The sequence below is a fragment of the Xyrauchen texanus genome, chromosome 45 (assembly GCF_025860055.1).
Source record: "Xyrauchen texanus isolate HMW12.3.18 chromosome 45, RBS_HiC_50CHRs, whole genome shotgun sequence".
Lineage (NCBI taxonomy): Eukaryota > Metazoa > Chordata > Actinopteri > Cypriniformes > Catostomidae > Xyrauchen > Xyrauchen texanus.
The window spans coordinates 24481396-24496685 of NC_068320.1; the positions used below are offsets into that span (position 1 = coordinate 24481396).

Sequence of the window (15290 nt, forward strand, 5' to 3'; positions counted from 1 at the left end):
GTCTCCAAATATGACAAAAAGCAACCTCCACAAAAGAAAGTAGTTCATATGACTTATGCACTACACTACAGCTATAAAAATCTTAATTTTACAACAAGACTTACTGTATTACTGCAGTTAGGGCAATAAAGGGTAAATAAATAAGATAAAACAGGTGATACTTTGGGACAGGTGAGCCAAGAGTGCATATATATATATATATATATATTTTTTTTTTTTAAAGATGCACACTGTAGCTGCTAATTTTCATTAAACAGACAACACTGGTACTTTCCATCAGACTGTCCTTTAATGAGATCTTTCAGTTTTCCTGTGACATGATATCTGTCACATGTCTATGTAAATAATGTATGTCCACAAAGAGTGTGACCTCATACACTCAAATAGATGTTTAGAAATGGGGAAAAAACAAAAACATTCAAGTATAGTCCCATCTTTTAAAAGATACAAAAGCAAATTACAACCACTGGACGATTTCAAATAATAATGAGAAAGAAGTAATGCCATTTCATTACATAATTACTGAGGGGTAAAAACATCCAGAGAGGTAACCAAATTCCATGCACAATAATGCTTTAAAATCTCAACTGATAATACAAGATATCACAGCACTCATATGTAAATCAATCTATCAAAGGCTCGGTGTGGTCCTATGGACAGCAGACAGTTTTCATGCAGACACATCTGTGGTCATTTATGTGATGACGTGATACAAGACTGTTAACACGAGTGTCAGGAATGCAACTTTTTCTGTTTCACTGTCCAAAGAGTTTTTCTTGCCCTCATTTGGTTTATTCAGTCTAACCACATACAACATTATCATTATCAGCAACTTGGCATTTCAAACGAGCCAAAGGAGCAAAACCAACCAGCTCCCAACAGTGGAAAAACTGCACACACATCCGTGATTCCTTGAAACATTAATGTAATGTAATATTAAATAGATAAATGCACAAATGTCATCCATTCATATTGCATTGAATATGGCTCAGATCTTTTCTAGTTTCCATAAGATATATTCACAATCACACACTGTAATGGCACACAAACAAATCAAAATGAAACATGTAAAGTATGTAGTTATGTAGATTTCAGAGTCTTAACAGCCTCAGGGTTTCCAAATGGAAAATCTCAGCATTTTGTCCATCATAAAGGCTCACGTGTACCCCAAGTTCCTCCCTCAAACAAACTCTGAACCATTGAAGAACCGCTTCAATATCTCTTTGTTCTTCCTGTCTTTGGCACAGCACATGATGCATGAAAGTTCAGAAAGCCTTCATTTCTGGCATGTTTAAATATCTCTCGTCTCGGCTTTTTACCATATCAATCATTGAATAAATAGTTTAATAAATAAGATCAATAAATAAGTAAATGCTAAGACAGAGCCTCTATAAAACATTCTAAACCCACAGCAACATCAGTGGAAAACAAACAGCTAGACACTTCCTGTTCACTCCAGTCTTTTTCAGCAACAGCCCTGAGGCGTTCTCGATACACCTCTTTCCCTTTCTGTCTCTTCTCCTTCTCACGTTCTCTCGTTTTCTCTCTCTTTGAGTGTGAGCATACTCTAATGCTCGGGGGAGTGCCGACAGCCCCTGGGTGCGGGTGCAAAAATCTTCCAACGGATGCAATTGAGCCGTTCACACAGCTGTCTCCAGATCCTCATGTGCAGTGGACTGATCTAATGTTTGGCTCTCCAGGAATGATGCCAGCTCAGAGTTTCCAACATCCAGGGCGCAGTCCTTAGGAGTTTTTCCCTATAAAAGAAAAAAAAGAGGACAAATCGCAATTTATAAAAGAAAGGTCTGAAGGAAATTCTCAAACCATAAACTCACCCTCATGCCATCCCAGATGTGTATGACTTTATTTATTCTGCAGATCACAAAAAGAAGATTTTCAGAAGAATATTTCAGCTCTGTATTTCTATACAATGCAAGTGAATGGTGACCAGACCTTTGAAGCTCCAAAAATCACATAAAGGTAGCATAAAATTAAGATTCATTCAGAAGTGATATGATAGGTGTGGGTGAGAATCAGATCAATATCTTTTTTTCTATAAATCTCCACTTTCATATTCTAATAGTGAAAGTGGAGATTTATAGTAAAAAAGGACTTAAATATTGATCTGTTTCTTACTCAAAGTGATTGCATCGCTTCTAAAGACATAGATTAAACCACTGGAGTTGTGTGAACTACTTTTATGCTACCTTTATGTGAGTTTTAGAGCTTGAAAGTTCTGGTCACCATTCACTTGCATTGTATGGACCTACAGAGCTGAAATATTCTTCTAAAAATCTTCTTTTGTGTTCTGCAGAATAAATAAAGTCATACACATCAGGGATGGCGTAAAAGTGAGTAAATGATGAGAGAATTCACATTTTTGGGTGAACTAGACCAACTTTATACTACTTTAATAAACAGATATGACTTTGGTGTTCTGGGTGGTTGCTAACTTGTCCAAATCAAAACAGTGCAGAATAAGTTACACAGCGATGTTTAGTACTACTTAGAAGGTTAATAGAGTGCAACAATGTCCGCCCACTTTTTCAGCCATCTTGGTTCCGGAAATCATTTTTTCCATTCATTTTTTGCAAAAGGATTTTATAAAACAGTTATAAAATCATTAAAGCCATGAACCAAACCAACAAGCTCCGAGGTGAATCACAACTTTACAAACTTTGATTTGAAGCCAAAAAGTTTTTGTAAACGACAAAGGTTCTGTACAAGAATTTGTGCTTAACATCGTTAGAGAAGGGAATGAACTACAATCCCATGAAGCATTGCGAATGATGTAATTGAATTAAAAACGTATGAAAAAAATATATAATTCTAGTGTTGATCCTAAATATAGAACAAATACATTTTAAGTCTCTTGTAAAATATCCAGATTTATACAAATATACAAGACGTTTGAGAGTGCATTGATCGCATCATTCACAGTGCATCATGGGAGTGGGCGGTCGCTGCAGAGCTCTTTTGGCGCACATTGTCGGCAGCGATTCTTTGATTAGTGGAACTTTTCTCTTCAGAATCACAGCTAGTGTAGATTTTCACCAGAAATAACGCTATTAAACACATCTTTTTTCTTTAATAAAGAATAAATAATGTGGACTGATGGCTTCAATAGAAGCATATACCATCGAGTAACAACCACAGAGCTCACGGTAAGTCTGTCTTTAAATGTTTATTACACATAGTTAAAAATTAATTCGCATATGGAAACAATTTATACGATTTTTACTTCCAAAACAAGACTGTTGTATGGGATCAATTCCATGCCACATATATTTGCAAAAATATAAAGTATTGCAAAATAAAATAAAGTTTTGCAAAACAAAAAAAGTATTGAGCAAACAAAAAAAAAGTATCACAAACGTAAAATAAAGTATCGAGAGAACAAAAGAAAGTTTTGCAAACAAAAATAAAGAATTGCAAAATTTAAATAAAATATAGCAAAAACCAAGATGTAATTAATTGCAAAAATCAATGACTGTTGTAAAATAATCTAAAGATCTTTTATCCTTTTTTATCTCTGCAACAGATTTTTAGGCAACAATGATTTTGCCACACATCTTTTTCTTTGCAATGCCTACTAATTATTTTGCAATGCTCCTTTTAATCTGCATTTCCATCACGTGTGAGCTCGTGATACCGTTTTGCCTTTGCGCTTCACTTTATGGCACTGTTTGGACGTGGGGGTGGAGTCAGGGGATTGGGGCGTGGACAACGGGCTCAGTGATGCCTCTCTGGAAGTTACGTCATTAGCTTGAGACACGGATCAAACATCATGGCTGAGCACAGGCATGCAGATGGATCTCAGGTATATAAAGTTGATTGTTTCCTTTTACTTAATTAGCATTAAATGTGTTTTAACAGCGTTTGCTTCAGATAAAGAATTTAGAGATCAGTTAAAGCGGTGGATTTATTAGCCATACTCGCTAACATAGCCAGCATCTGCAGTTTTTTCTCTCTCAATTGATTGGACTATTGATTGATTCTTATGTTTATTTTATAGATTATAATTGTCTATACCATAGTATGTTGTCTTCTAAAAAAAAATGTAAACTCCATATTTAGATGTAACATTATCACTGTTAAAGGAGACAATAAATAGATTACAAATAAAAAGTTAAACGATCGTAACAAACGTGCATGTGTTCTGTCTTTAAAAATAAAGTTTTGAAATATAAAATGTTCACATCCCCTATATTCTTAACCCTGCGTTATACAGCTATGTGGCATGGGGGGCGTGGTCGTGTGTCGGTCTGCGGGAGAGAGAGAGCGGTAAGGCTTGTCACCTGGTTTGTAATTATCTCTAACACCTGTGTCTTGTAGTGATACGGAGAGAGACATTTAAAGGGACGCCAAGTGTCGAGAGCGAGAGAGAGGATCCAGAAAGCTCCACAGACTGAGTGTGATATTGTTTTGTTTATGTTTACATTTCTACGGCGGTGACCGTCGTATGTTCGTGAAAGAAATTAAAGTGCTGATTTCAAACCTGCTTCGCTGTCTCCTGACTCCTCCATTGCTCAACGAACCTGTTCACAAGCTACTTAAGTTCTTACAATGCTCACAGTAAATGTACGTGTATCTAGGTCATCTCATGTAATGATTTGCCATGTCACATTTAGCAGAGAGAATATCTAGATGTCGTGACGAATCTTATTAGTGTTCTGACTCAAAGCTTCGGTCATATTCAGGCAGCTCAGGGTCAGCAGCAGCAACAACAACAGCTTTCTCCTGCTGTTTCTCTGCCTCGAGTAGAGCAGGATATAACCAGGTTATCAGCACCTACTCTTAAGAATCAATCTGTTCAATTTGTTTTGCTTTTGCACAATTAACATTATAAGTGATGTTTTATTGTTTGTAGATCGTTTCCTGGGATGCTTATTTGTTACGATCGTTTAACTTTTTATTTGTAATCTATTTATTGTCTCCTTTAACAGTGATAATGTTACATCTAAATATGGAGTTTAAATTTTTTTAGAAGACAACATACTATGGTATAGACAATTATAATCTATAAAATAAACATAAGAATCAATCAATAGTCCAATCAATTGAGAGAGAAAAAACTGCAGATGCTGGCTATGTTAGCGAGTATGGCTAATAAATCCACCGCTTTAACTGATCTCTGACTTCTTTATCTGAAGCAAACGCTGTTAAAACACATTTAATGCTAATTAAATAAAAGGAAACAATCAACTTTATATACCTGAGATCCATCTGCATGCCTGTGCTCAGCCATGATGTTTGATCCGTGTCTCAAGCTAATGACGTAACTTCCAGAGAGGCATCACTGAGCCCGTTGTCCACGCCCCAATCCCCTGACTCCACCCCCACGTCAAAACAGTGCCATAAAGTGAAGCGCAAAGGCAAAACGGTATCACGAGCTCACACGTGATGGAAATGCAGATTAAAAGGAGCATTGCAAAAATAATTAGTAGGCATTGCAAAGAAAAAGATGTGTGGCAAAATCATTGCTGCCTAAAAATCTGTTGCAGAGATAAAAAAGGATAAAAGATCTTTAGATTATTTTACAACAGTCATTGATTTTTGCAATTAATTACATCTTGGTTTTTGCTATATTTTATTTATATTTTGCAATTCTTTATTTTTGTTGCAAAGCTTTCTTTTTTTCTCTCGATACTTTATTTTACGTTTGTGATACTTAATTTTTGTTTTAAAAATTTTTTTTTTGTTTGCTCAATACTTTTTTTGTTTTGCAAAACTTTATTTTATTTTGCAATACTTTATATTTTTGCAAATATATGTGGCATGGAATTGATTCTATACTGTTGTACTTTATGACTAATATCAGATAAAACAGCATATTTATGTATTTACAGGCAACAATGGGACATCCGGTATCAAGCTGACTATGTCCTTCATTAGTTCTTTCAGTAAATGAGGTTACGCACAAGTACTGTAACAGCTTTGACACATGCTGTAACTGGAACATTATTCTCACCAGGAAGTTTGTTTTGTTGAGGGAAGCACCAGCCTCCAGCAGAAGCCTGCATACGTCTTTATGTTGCCGTGAAGCTGCTTTATGTAGTGCTGTGTCACCTCTGAAAACAGAAGTGATGTCAAATGAAATGCCAGCTCACACCACTAACACAAAGGGGGAAAAATAAATACTGTAGATCAAACCACGAGTACATACGTTTCTCTCTCAGTTAAATCCAACATCAGCTTTGAACCTAAAAGCAACAGAGTTTCAGTATGAAAATAGTTTCATTATTACGTAAATTATTTCAATTTTAAACTATGAAAATCCATTCTAAAAATGCTAATTATTACATTTAAAATAATACTAAACAAAAAAAGAAACCTAAACCATTTCAATGTTTATTGTGTGAGAATAATGTCTATCAGTTTTTGTTTTATTTACAGCGTCATTTCCACCAAAACAAACAAGTTTGCTCCTGGAAAAAAAAAGGTAAATATTTTTATTGGGTGTCATTTCCAGTCTGTAATTTTACCATTTAAGCTCCAAAGACCACATAAAGGTAGCATAAAAGTAATCCATACGACTCCAGTGGTTTAATCTATGTCTTCAGAAGTGATATGATAGGTGTGGGTGAGAAACAGATCAATAAGTAAGTCTTTTTTATTATAAATCTCCACTTTCACTTTCATATTCTAAAAGTGAAAGTGGAGATTTATAGTAAATAAGGACTTAAATATTGATCTGTTTCTTACTCAAAGTGATTGCATCGCTTCTGAAGACATAGATTAAACCACTGGAGTTGTGTGAATTGCTTTTATGCTACCTTTATGTGAGTTTTGGAGCTTGAAAGTTCTGGTCACCATTCACTTGCATTGTATGGACCTACAGAGCTGAAATATTCTTCTAAAAATCTTCTTTTGTGTTCTGCAGAATAAATAAAGTAGTATAAAATAGTTTTATTATTATTACGTAAATTATTTCAATTTTAAACTATGAAAATCCGTTATAAAAATGCTAATTATTACATTTAAAATAATACTAAACAATTTCTATCAGTTTTTTTTTTTATATTTACGCCGTCATTTCCACCAAAACAAACAATATTGCTCCTAATAAATTTTCTCTGTAATTTTACCAAATGTTGCAGAAAGTGTGAAAATATTATTTAATTGTGTTTGTTTAGGATACATACAATGTTATCTATGAAATTAGCCTTAGCAAGACAAATGAGTCAGCAATTTTTATTTCAAAAACTTTAAAAAGCTAATTTCCATCAGCGTCATTTCCACCGCAGAATTCTATTTAACACAATACAGAATTTGCGATGTGCTGAAAAGGACAGTTTGGTGGGAATTTTCATGACTTTCCGAAAAAATGGCATATATATATTCTGTGGTGTATGTACATAAACCATTGGATATTGTTAATAGACAAATTAAATAAAAGGAATGAGAGTGGTAAAAATGTTTTAAAGCGACTTGTCTACTCTTAATTGCATTTATTGTGTATGTATTGCCTTTAGTTTAGGTTCTCTTAAGGGATGGGATGACATCTCACACAAAACAAACTTACTTCCTTTCCAGTTGAGCATGTGACAAACAAACTTTTACATATGAATACCCAAACAGGGCCGTGTGTGTGTGCTTCATGTTAGTTGGACACTCACCGTGTTCCAGGATGAAACTCACAAGTTCAGAGTGGCCGTGTTGAGCAGACAGGTGCAAAGCAGTGCAGCCTGTAGAGTCCCGTACTAACAAACTGACCCCAATGCTGCAGGAACTGGACACCTGGGAGAGAGGGCACAGAGTTATGAGTCAATAGTGTGCATGCATATACGTGCATGCTTGTGTGGCGACACAATAAAACAAGCATTGAAAAATACAGGCTCTTCACAGCTGTGTTACTGGTTGAGCAAGTTCCAAATAATCATGCGCTGTCACACCTGCTGAAAGTTCCACTTTCGTTTTTACAAAGAACTTTAATAGAAGGATTCAAATGAACATTGACAGCCTACCGTTTTCAGGTCTCCTTTGTTAGCAGCGGATAGTAGAGCTGGAAAGAGAGGGAAATTTTGTCAAGACATACAATTATATGATGACTCATGATCATGCATAAGAGAGCAAGTAACTGGGAATTATGACATGGCAGAAATTCCTAAGTTATTTAGACTTTGCAACTTGGAGAATGTCACTTGTGGGAATATCCTATGACTTCTAAAAATCAGGAAATCACCTTAATGACAAACAATACCATTTCTGAACAGTTGTGAACTGTTCTCTTCACCTCACAAGTTTTTAGAAATGTTTACTGTTGTACCTTGTTCCTCTGAGGTCAGGGGAATGCTGCAATAAGGAAGCAATAGCAAAGAAAATAAATGAACATCACTTTTTTACAGAGAAACAAACAGAAAAACAAGATATTAGTGATATCGGAGTTTATTCTGACCTGGAGCTGGGTTCCACCACCACATCTGGCATTCCAGGCACTCGGACCTGGCTCACCGGTGGGGCCTCGTGGTCCAGAATAAAAACCTCATCCTGGCAAATTTCGGTCACAAAGTGCAGATGCTCCTGTATGTTTGCAAGTAACAAGTATGCGTTATGTAGACTATAATAACATTTTATTACTTTTGTGCTTTTTCTGTATATTATAATTTAAGGGATGTCACACCAAACCTGTTTTTGTGTCTTCCTGCACTATTTTTCCATTGTTTTTGTATGAAAACATAGATAGCGCTAGATAGACGTTTTTGGCCGTTGCGCCACGTACAGCATTTTCAGTCTCGCACAGGAGCGCCCTATTTATTTAGGCGCTTCAGCAACATCTGCAATCGGATTGCTTCATCAAAAAGTAATCACATTACTAATTACTTTACTTTTAAGTTACTTTCTAAAACAATTTTCACAGAAAATATTTTTTTAAATCACAGAACAAATTCAAAATAATGAATATTTCCTCCTCGTTCATTTTCATTCTCTCTTAAGCTGTCCCAGAAACAAAAAAAGGCGTACATATAAATGAAGGCTGTCGATTTAACGCGTTAATTCAGTGCAATTAATTATATTAAAAATTACTTGTTAAAACAATTTACGCAATTAATTATGTACCATACCGTAATAAGGAAAATTCCTTCCATATAAGCAAGCATGGAGTACCACCTGTTTTCTCCAGGGGGCAGTAAGCGAAACTCACTGTATAGGCAACATGCAGTGCAAACAGACAGAGAACAAACCACACTTACAGAGAGTATACAACACACGATCACAACACGTTCTTGTGTACAAACACAGCTTGATGCCATGCAAATCCGAAGGCAGGGATCTCAAGACATGCTTATCTAAGTTTCAAACTTCGTTTAACTTGACACAGTGACTTAAAAACGGTAAGTTTATGATGAAACGCAACCGAGACGCTCCATAAGTCATGATTTATATGTTATACATATGTGTAACTTAAGTAATGTACTAAAAGTAAATAACTGTAATCTGATTACAATAATTTAAATTGTAATGCATTACACTACTCGGGAGTGCGTTTTCGAAGGAGGAAACGACATTCCAGTGTCAGTGAGAAGCAAAAACATAGCAAAATCATTGTGTTTTCAAACAAAAACATATTAGTGTGTACTGCTGACATGGCCTAAAAGTGCATCTCGAGACACTGCGTTCTGTTATATGCACTGCGTCTAGCTTTTATAAGCGAAAGAACGCGTTTGGTCTGAACGGCCCCTTACGTAGTATCAAAATCATACCTGTGCCTTGTCTATTCGATAAAAGCGGTCAGCTGATGTAGCTGCAAAAATAACAAACAGTGAAATAATGATTATTCTCATTGTTTTTATTTATTAAGTATGACAGTCATGAGTAGAGATATAAATAATAAGAATAGAACTGGTCTGGAAGAATCTCACAAAATCTATCGAAAAAATGTCCAGGTAATATTTCCCTCCCAAATGAAATGAAGCCAATTTATAGAACTAGTAAAAGTTTTTTATTAAGGATAGCTCAGTGGTAAAGACGCTGGCTTCAACCCCTTGAGTCGCTAGTTTGACTCCAGCCAGAGCTCCTAAGCAACCAAATTGGCCCGGTTGCTAGGGAGGGTAGAGTCACATGGGGTAACCTCCTCGTGATCGCTATAATGTGGTTCGTTTTCAGTGGGACGCGTAGTGAGTTGAGCGTGGATACCACGGTGGGTGGCGTGAAGCCACCACATGCACTTTGTCTCTGTGGCAACACGCTCAACAAGCCACGTGATGAGATGCGCGGGTTGACGATCTCAGATGCGGAGGCAGCTGGGATTCGTCCTCCACCACCCGGATTGAGGCGAGTCACTACGCCACCACGAGGACTTAGAAATTGGGCATTCCAAATTGGGTGAAAAAGGGGAAAAATCCCCTCCCCCCTCCCCAAAAAATGTAAACAAAACATGTTTTGTTTTAAACAAAAAAGTGAAACATGGTTTTGACAGGCTTTGTGAGATTCACCAAAATGCTATTCAGAGACACAGACTCACAGTCTAGGAAGCTCCAGGTCGGGGAAAGTCTGTGAGCTGAACTAGGCCGTGGCAGACTTGTGCTCTCATCCTGTGAAAAGCACAAAGTACATGTAAAACAGGCAGTTATTTATAGAAACAGAAGTTCAGTGAGGCATTTACCTGGTAATGCACTCTGTGGCCAGTACAGGGCGCTTGATTCAAATCCTGTCAACAACAAAGACAAGAAGCAAACATTCATGATGAAACAATTTTATAACATAAATGTTAGATCTGGCTAGATTTGGGGTCAAATGTTCTCACTGGAACTATTCTACCATAGGGCATATCTTTTGGTTGGTTATAAAGTGATGTTTGTATATTATTTAGTCAGTAAAGTTATTGCTTCAGTGTTTAATGAGCTAAGACTGGAGAGAACAGCTGGTAAAGCAAACACTCGCCTCCTTCAGTCTGTCAATGAAGAGTCTACATGTTTCTAGGTCGCAGTCTCCTCTCACCACCACGATGCCAACCGGAGTAGCTAAAGAAGCAAACACACACACCTCCATTTGAGTTGGCAGATTCAGTGACTAAACATACATTCACTCTCATAGCAGCCCTCACATGGTACTATATGGGCATTACGATACTTCAGTTGTGGAAAATGTCATCCAACTTACAAATGTCACGCAGCCGCTCCTTGTCGAACTGCATGCTCTCATATTCCTGCAGGCAGATGCAGTTAACGCGCAGTCGCAGACGTTCAGGGACTGCATGTGGGCTATAACATGCAGACATCAAGAGCTGAGAACTGACACCGTGTGAACTACATCTGTTTATATACTATATGATTTTTCTTTCCCCAAACCAACATAATTTAAAAGGGATAGTTCACCCAAAAGTGACAATTCTGCATTACTTGTGACCTTTTTTTTTCTCAGTGAAAAACAAAAGAACATATTTTGCAGTGCATCCTAGTTACTTTTTTAAATACAATATACAGTACACAACAGAAAATTCCATTGAGGAAGATTTTCAGCAAATAACAACTTAAATTTCAATCTTTTCCTCACACAAAGCTATCATTTCATTTCAAAGGGCTTGGGATATAGCATACAAATTGCATATACAACTTTTGTGGTGCTTATTTATCTTTTTTGGAGCTCGACAGGAGCCCCAGTCCCCTTTCACTTTCATTGTATCAAAAAGAAAAACGTGGACATTCTTCAAAACACCTCAGAGGTTCGAGTAACAACAGGAGGGTGAGTAAATGATGACAGAATTTTCATTTTTGGGTGAACAATTTGTTTAAAGGACTTTGCAACCTTAAACGATACATTATGAATGGTAATGAATAACTATCAAAGCAAAGTTACTCCTCAAGATGAGGAAAATAAACATAATGGAACAGTGACAGGTGAAGATCAAGACAAAATGTGTTCACATCCAGTGAAGTGGTTCAAATCATTTGATTTGGTGTATTTAGATCACGACTGTCATTCTCGTAAGATCGATAGTAACTAAGGAATATTTGAATGTGGGTAAATGACGTGATTTATTGTTTATCGGATCTATAAAATTATTCAAAAATACATAAAAAATGCAATTCACACAAAACAATTATTTGAATACAACTCTACTATGATGAACATGTTTTCAATTTATGTGTTCAAAGTTGTCGATTCTTTTTCTGAGGCTTAAAGTAAAAAATGTCTAAATGGTGTAACTGTTCAGAAACAGAAAAATATACGTTGGAAGAAGTAGTTTGGAATAATCTTTATAATTATCTCTTAAAATATAAGTAGCAAAACAATGTTCTTTTTAAATATTATTAAATATTATTAGCCCCCAATCGGGCTAATCAGCCGAGGAGAGGGTTTAAGACGAGCTGGATGCAGCAGTTAGAGAGAGAGAGAGAGAGAGAGAGAGAGAGAGAGAGAGAGAGAGACAGACAGACATATGTGTACAACACATGGTTAAGAAGGAAAAATATTATATTTTGTCAACTCTATCAGAATAATGATCAAAATCATTAACTCCTTTACTGAACAATATTGTCACATAATTCAAGACTTAACACCTGTTGGATGAATTCAATTAAAATAGCACACTTTTTCTGACAGAGATGACACAAATGACAGTAAGATGCAAGTTATTAAGTGAATAAATGTCAATTTTCAGAAAGAAAAAGCGTTTTCATTAAAACCTGTTCTTACATTGTTCATTAGCTGAAACATTTGTCTACAAATATATCCATTTCAAATTAATTTAGTATTAAAAAATAAAAACATGTTTTGTCCCTTATCTCAAGAAAAGAGATCAAAAGTTATGATTATTAAATTCATAGTCATTATTTTGGGATAAAAAGTCATAACTTCAAGATTAAATGTCATATATTAGATTCAAAGTCATATTTATGATACAAAAAGTCATAATTATGATATAAAAAAGAAAAATGAGGACTAATACTAATCTAATAAATATCTCATAATCATGACTTACTATCTAATACTATAATTATGACTTTGAACCATTTAATCTAATAAATATGACAATATTATAATTATGACTTACTAAAGCACAGTATTTTTATGTTGCAGAAACGGGCTTTCATATTAATAATATTTGTGTACACTAGTGTATTCAATGTGTAAGGAACATATTTGAATACCTTTTACTTGATTTTTACACCACTTGACATTTTTCATATAAATGCTATAAAATGTTTTTCAAAAAATTCTGACATGGACACAAACATCGAATTTGCACGAACTTGACACATTGTTTTAAACAAGATTTTTAAAAGATTTCTCATTTTTATCACCTCAGACAACCTTATTTGTCAATGACCCATGTAATAAAACCTCAAGATACTGTTAGCTAGTGGAAAAACACACAAAACACTCATGAGTGATACTCTAGACTGCACACTGTCACACACACAGCGTGGTCGAGGTGTGTGTCACAGATTAGTGTGCTCAAGGATCACGAAATATAGCGTACTTACACAGAGAAAGAGTCGGGGGGAGCAGAGAGACGGCGCAGGTCAGCTGCGCACACTTTCTGAGTGCTGTGTCAACACAGCCACACGGGAACACAGGCAGAACAGCCAAGCCAGAGTCAGAACACACAAACAGAGAAAGAGGAAGAGAGAGAGGGGTAGATGGGAGACAAACGGATGAAGTGCTACCAGTAATTAAGAGATGGAGAGGACAAATAAAAAGAGAAAACACACTGAGGCATTGCAGAGCACCACACAAAGGACTGCATTGGTTCTAGATTAACAGAACCTGCACACACAGATTATTAGTGCTGTTACTAGAACATTCATCAGAAACAGTGAAGCACAGACATGCTGCAGCATTTCAAACACAACAGAACTGATAGCAGTTTGTGTTAGACTGATTAGTTACACAATCTGAGCCAGCTGTTAAGCCATGAAGTTTAACATGTGTGTGTTTGAGGTGGAAATGCGCCAAGTAGAGTCTCCAAGTTGGCGAGAATGTTCTTTTGGGATCAGCTGGTCAATGAGGTGGTGGACATATTTTATGTACGGATCAAATTATTTATTAAAAAACTATTATAATTAATTCTGATATTTTTAAGGGACACAAAGGAGGAAAAGAAAGTCTTTAAAAGATTGAAATTCGTAGGTTGTTTGGCATAGACAATCTTTAATTTATATATAATTAATGCTTCAAATACTTCTGTCTGCCAAATCAAATGTCAGGGTGGCAGGAAGCCATTGAGGAAGCCGTTGTGTTGTCATGTGACAAGAAAACTATCAAACAGGAAATGGCATTACAGAGTTGACCTCTGTAGATCTTCAATATCTTAAAAATATCCCTTAATTTGACTTTTTAATGACATGGCAAGATTAGTTCAGTTTGTATAATATCTCATGGTAAAACGCCAACACATCAAAAACATCATGATATTTATGATTAAAAATGCATGATATTTGCAAAAAATAAATAAATAAAATAAAAACATTGAAAAATAAGTTAAAAAACATAAAAATAATGATTAAGATGTGCACACTTACAATATATACACACAGGCGCCCAAAAGTTTGGAATAATGTACAGATTTTGCTGTTTCGGAAGGAAATTCGTACTTTAATTAACCAAAGTGCCACTCAACTGATCACAAAGTATATTGAGGACATTACTGATGTAAATAACAGCACCATCACTATTTGAAAAAAGTCATTTTTGATCAAATCTAGACAGCAGCATCACTCAAACACCTTATCCTTGAGTAATCATGCTAAATTGCTAATTTGGTGCTAGAAAATCACTTGCCGTTATATCAAACACAGCTGAACTATTTGGTTTGCTAAATGAAGCTTAACATCGTCTTTGTATTTGTTTTTGAGTTAACACAATCTGCAATAGACTGGCATGTCTTAAGGTCAATATTAGGTAAAAAAAAAATGGCACAAAAGAAACAGCTTTCTCTAGAAACTCATCAGTCAATCATTGTTTTGACACAATGCTTGATATTGAAAAACTGAAGATTTCATCCAAAGGTGTAACTGTCTTCAAAGACAAAGCTCAACTGTCTCTAACAAGGACAGAAAGAGATGTGGAAGACCAGATGTACAACTAAACAAGAGGAGAAGTACATCAGAGTCTCTAGTGTGAGAAATAGACGCATCACATGTCCTCCGCTGACAGCTTCATTGAATTCTACCCGCTCAACACCAGTTTCATGTGCAACAGTAAAGAGAAGATTCAGGAGGCCTTATGGGAAGAATTGCAAAGAAAAAGCCACTTTTGAAACAGAAGAACAAAAAGAAAAGGTTCGAGTGGGCAAAGAAACACAGACATTGGACAACAGATAATTGGAAAAGAGTGTTACGGAT

General features: G+C 35.8%; 1 protein-coding gene across 8 annotated transcripts in view; it reads right to left on the reverse strand.

Moving 5' to 3' along the window:
- Positions 1 to 276: 276 nt before the first annotated feature.
- The window catches only part of LOC127637299 (diacylglycerol kinase iota-like), a 58901-nt gene continuing 43887 nt past the window's right edge, over positions 277 to 15290 (reverse strand). For 4 of the 8 annotated variants that reach the window (XM_052118281.1, XM_052118283.1, XM_052118282.1 and 1 more), the window contains exons 21-33: positions 13431 to 13493; positions 11104 to 11204; positions 10885 to 10964; positions 10607 to 10651; positions 10466 to 10535; positions 9705 to 9745; positions 8399 to 8523; positions 8270 to 8295; positions 7968 to 8005; positions 7620 to 7740; positions 6167 to 6203; positions 5972 to 6071; positions 277 to 1757 (exon numbers count right to left, since the gene is read on the reverse strand). In XM_052118281.1, the coding sequence (XP_051974241.1) occupies positions 1641 to 1757; positions 5972 to 6071; positions 6167 to 6203; positions 7620 to 7740; positions 7968 to 8005; positions 8270 to 8295; positions 8399 to 8523; positions 9705 to 9745; positions 10466 to 10535; positions 10607 to 10651; positions 10885 to 10964; positions 11104 to 11204; positions 13431 to 13493 (964 nt within the window). In that variant the 3' untranslated portion in view covers positions 277 to 1640. The remainder of the gene's footprint in view (positions 1758 to 5971; positions 6072 to 6166; positions 6204 to 7619; positions 7741 to 7967; positions 8006 to 8269; positions 8296 to 8398; positions 8524 to 9704; positions 9746 to 10465; positions 10536 to 10606; positions 10652 to 10884; positions 10965 to 11103; positions 11205 to 13430; positions 13494 to 15290) is intronic. The other 4 variants (XM_052118287.1, XM_052118285.1, XM_052118284.1 and 1 more) reach the window with 2 other exon arrangements.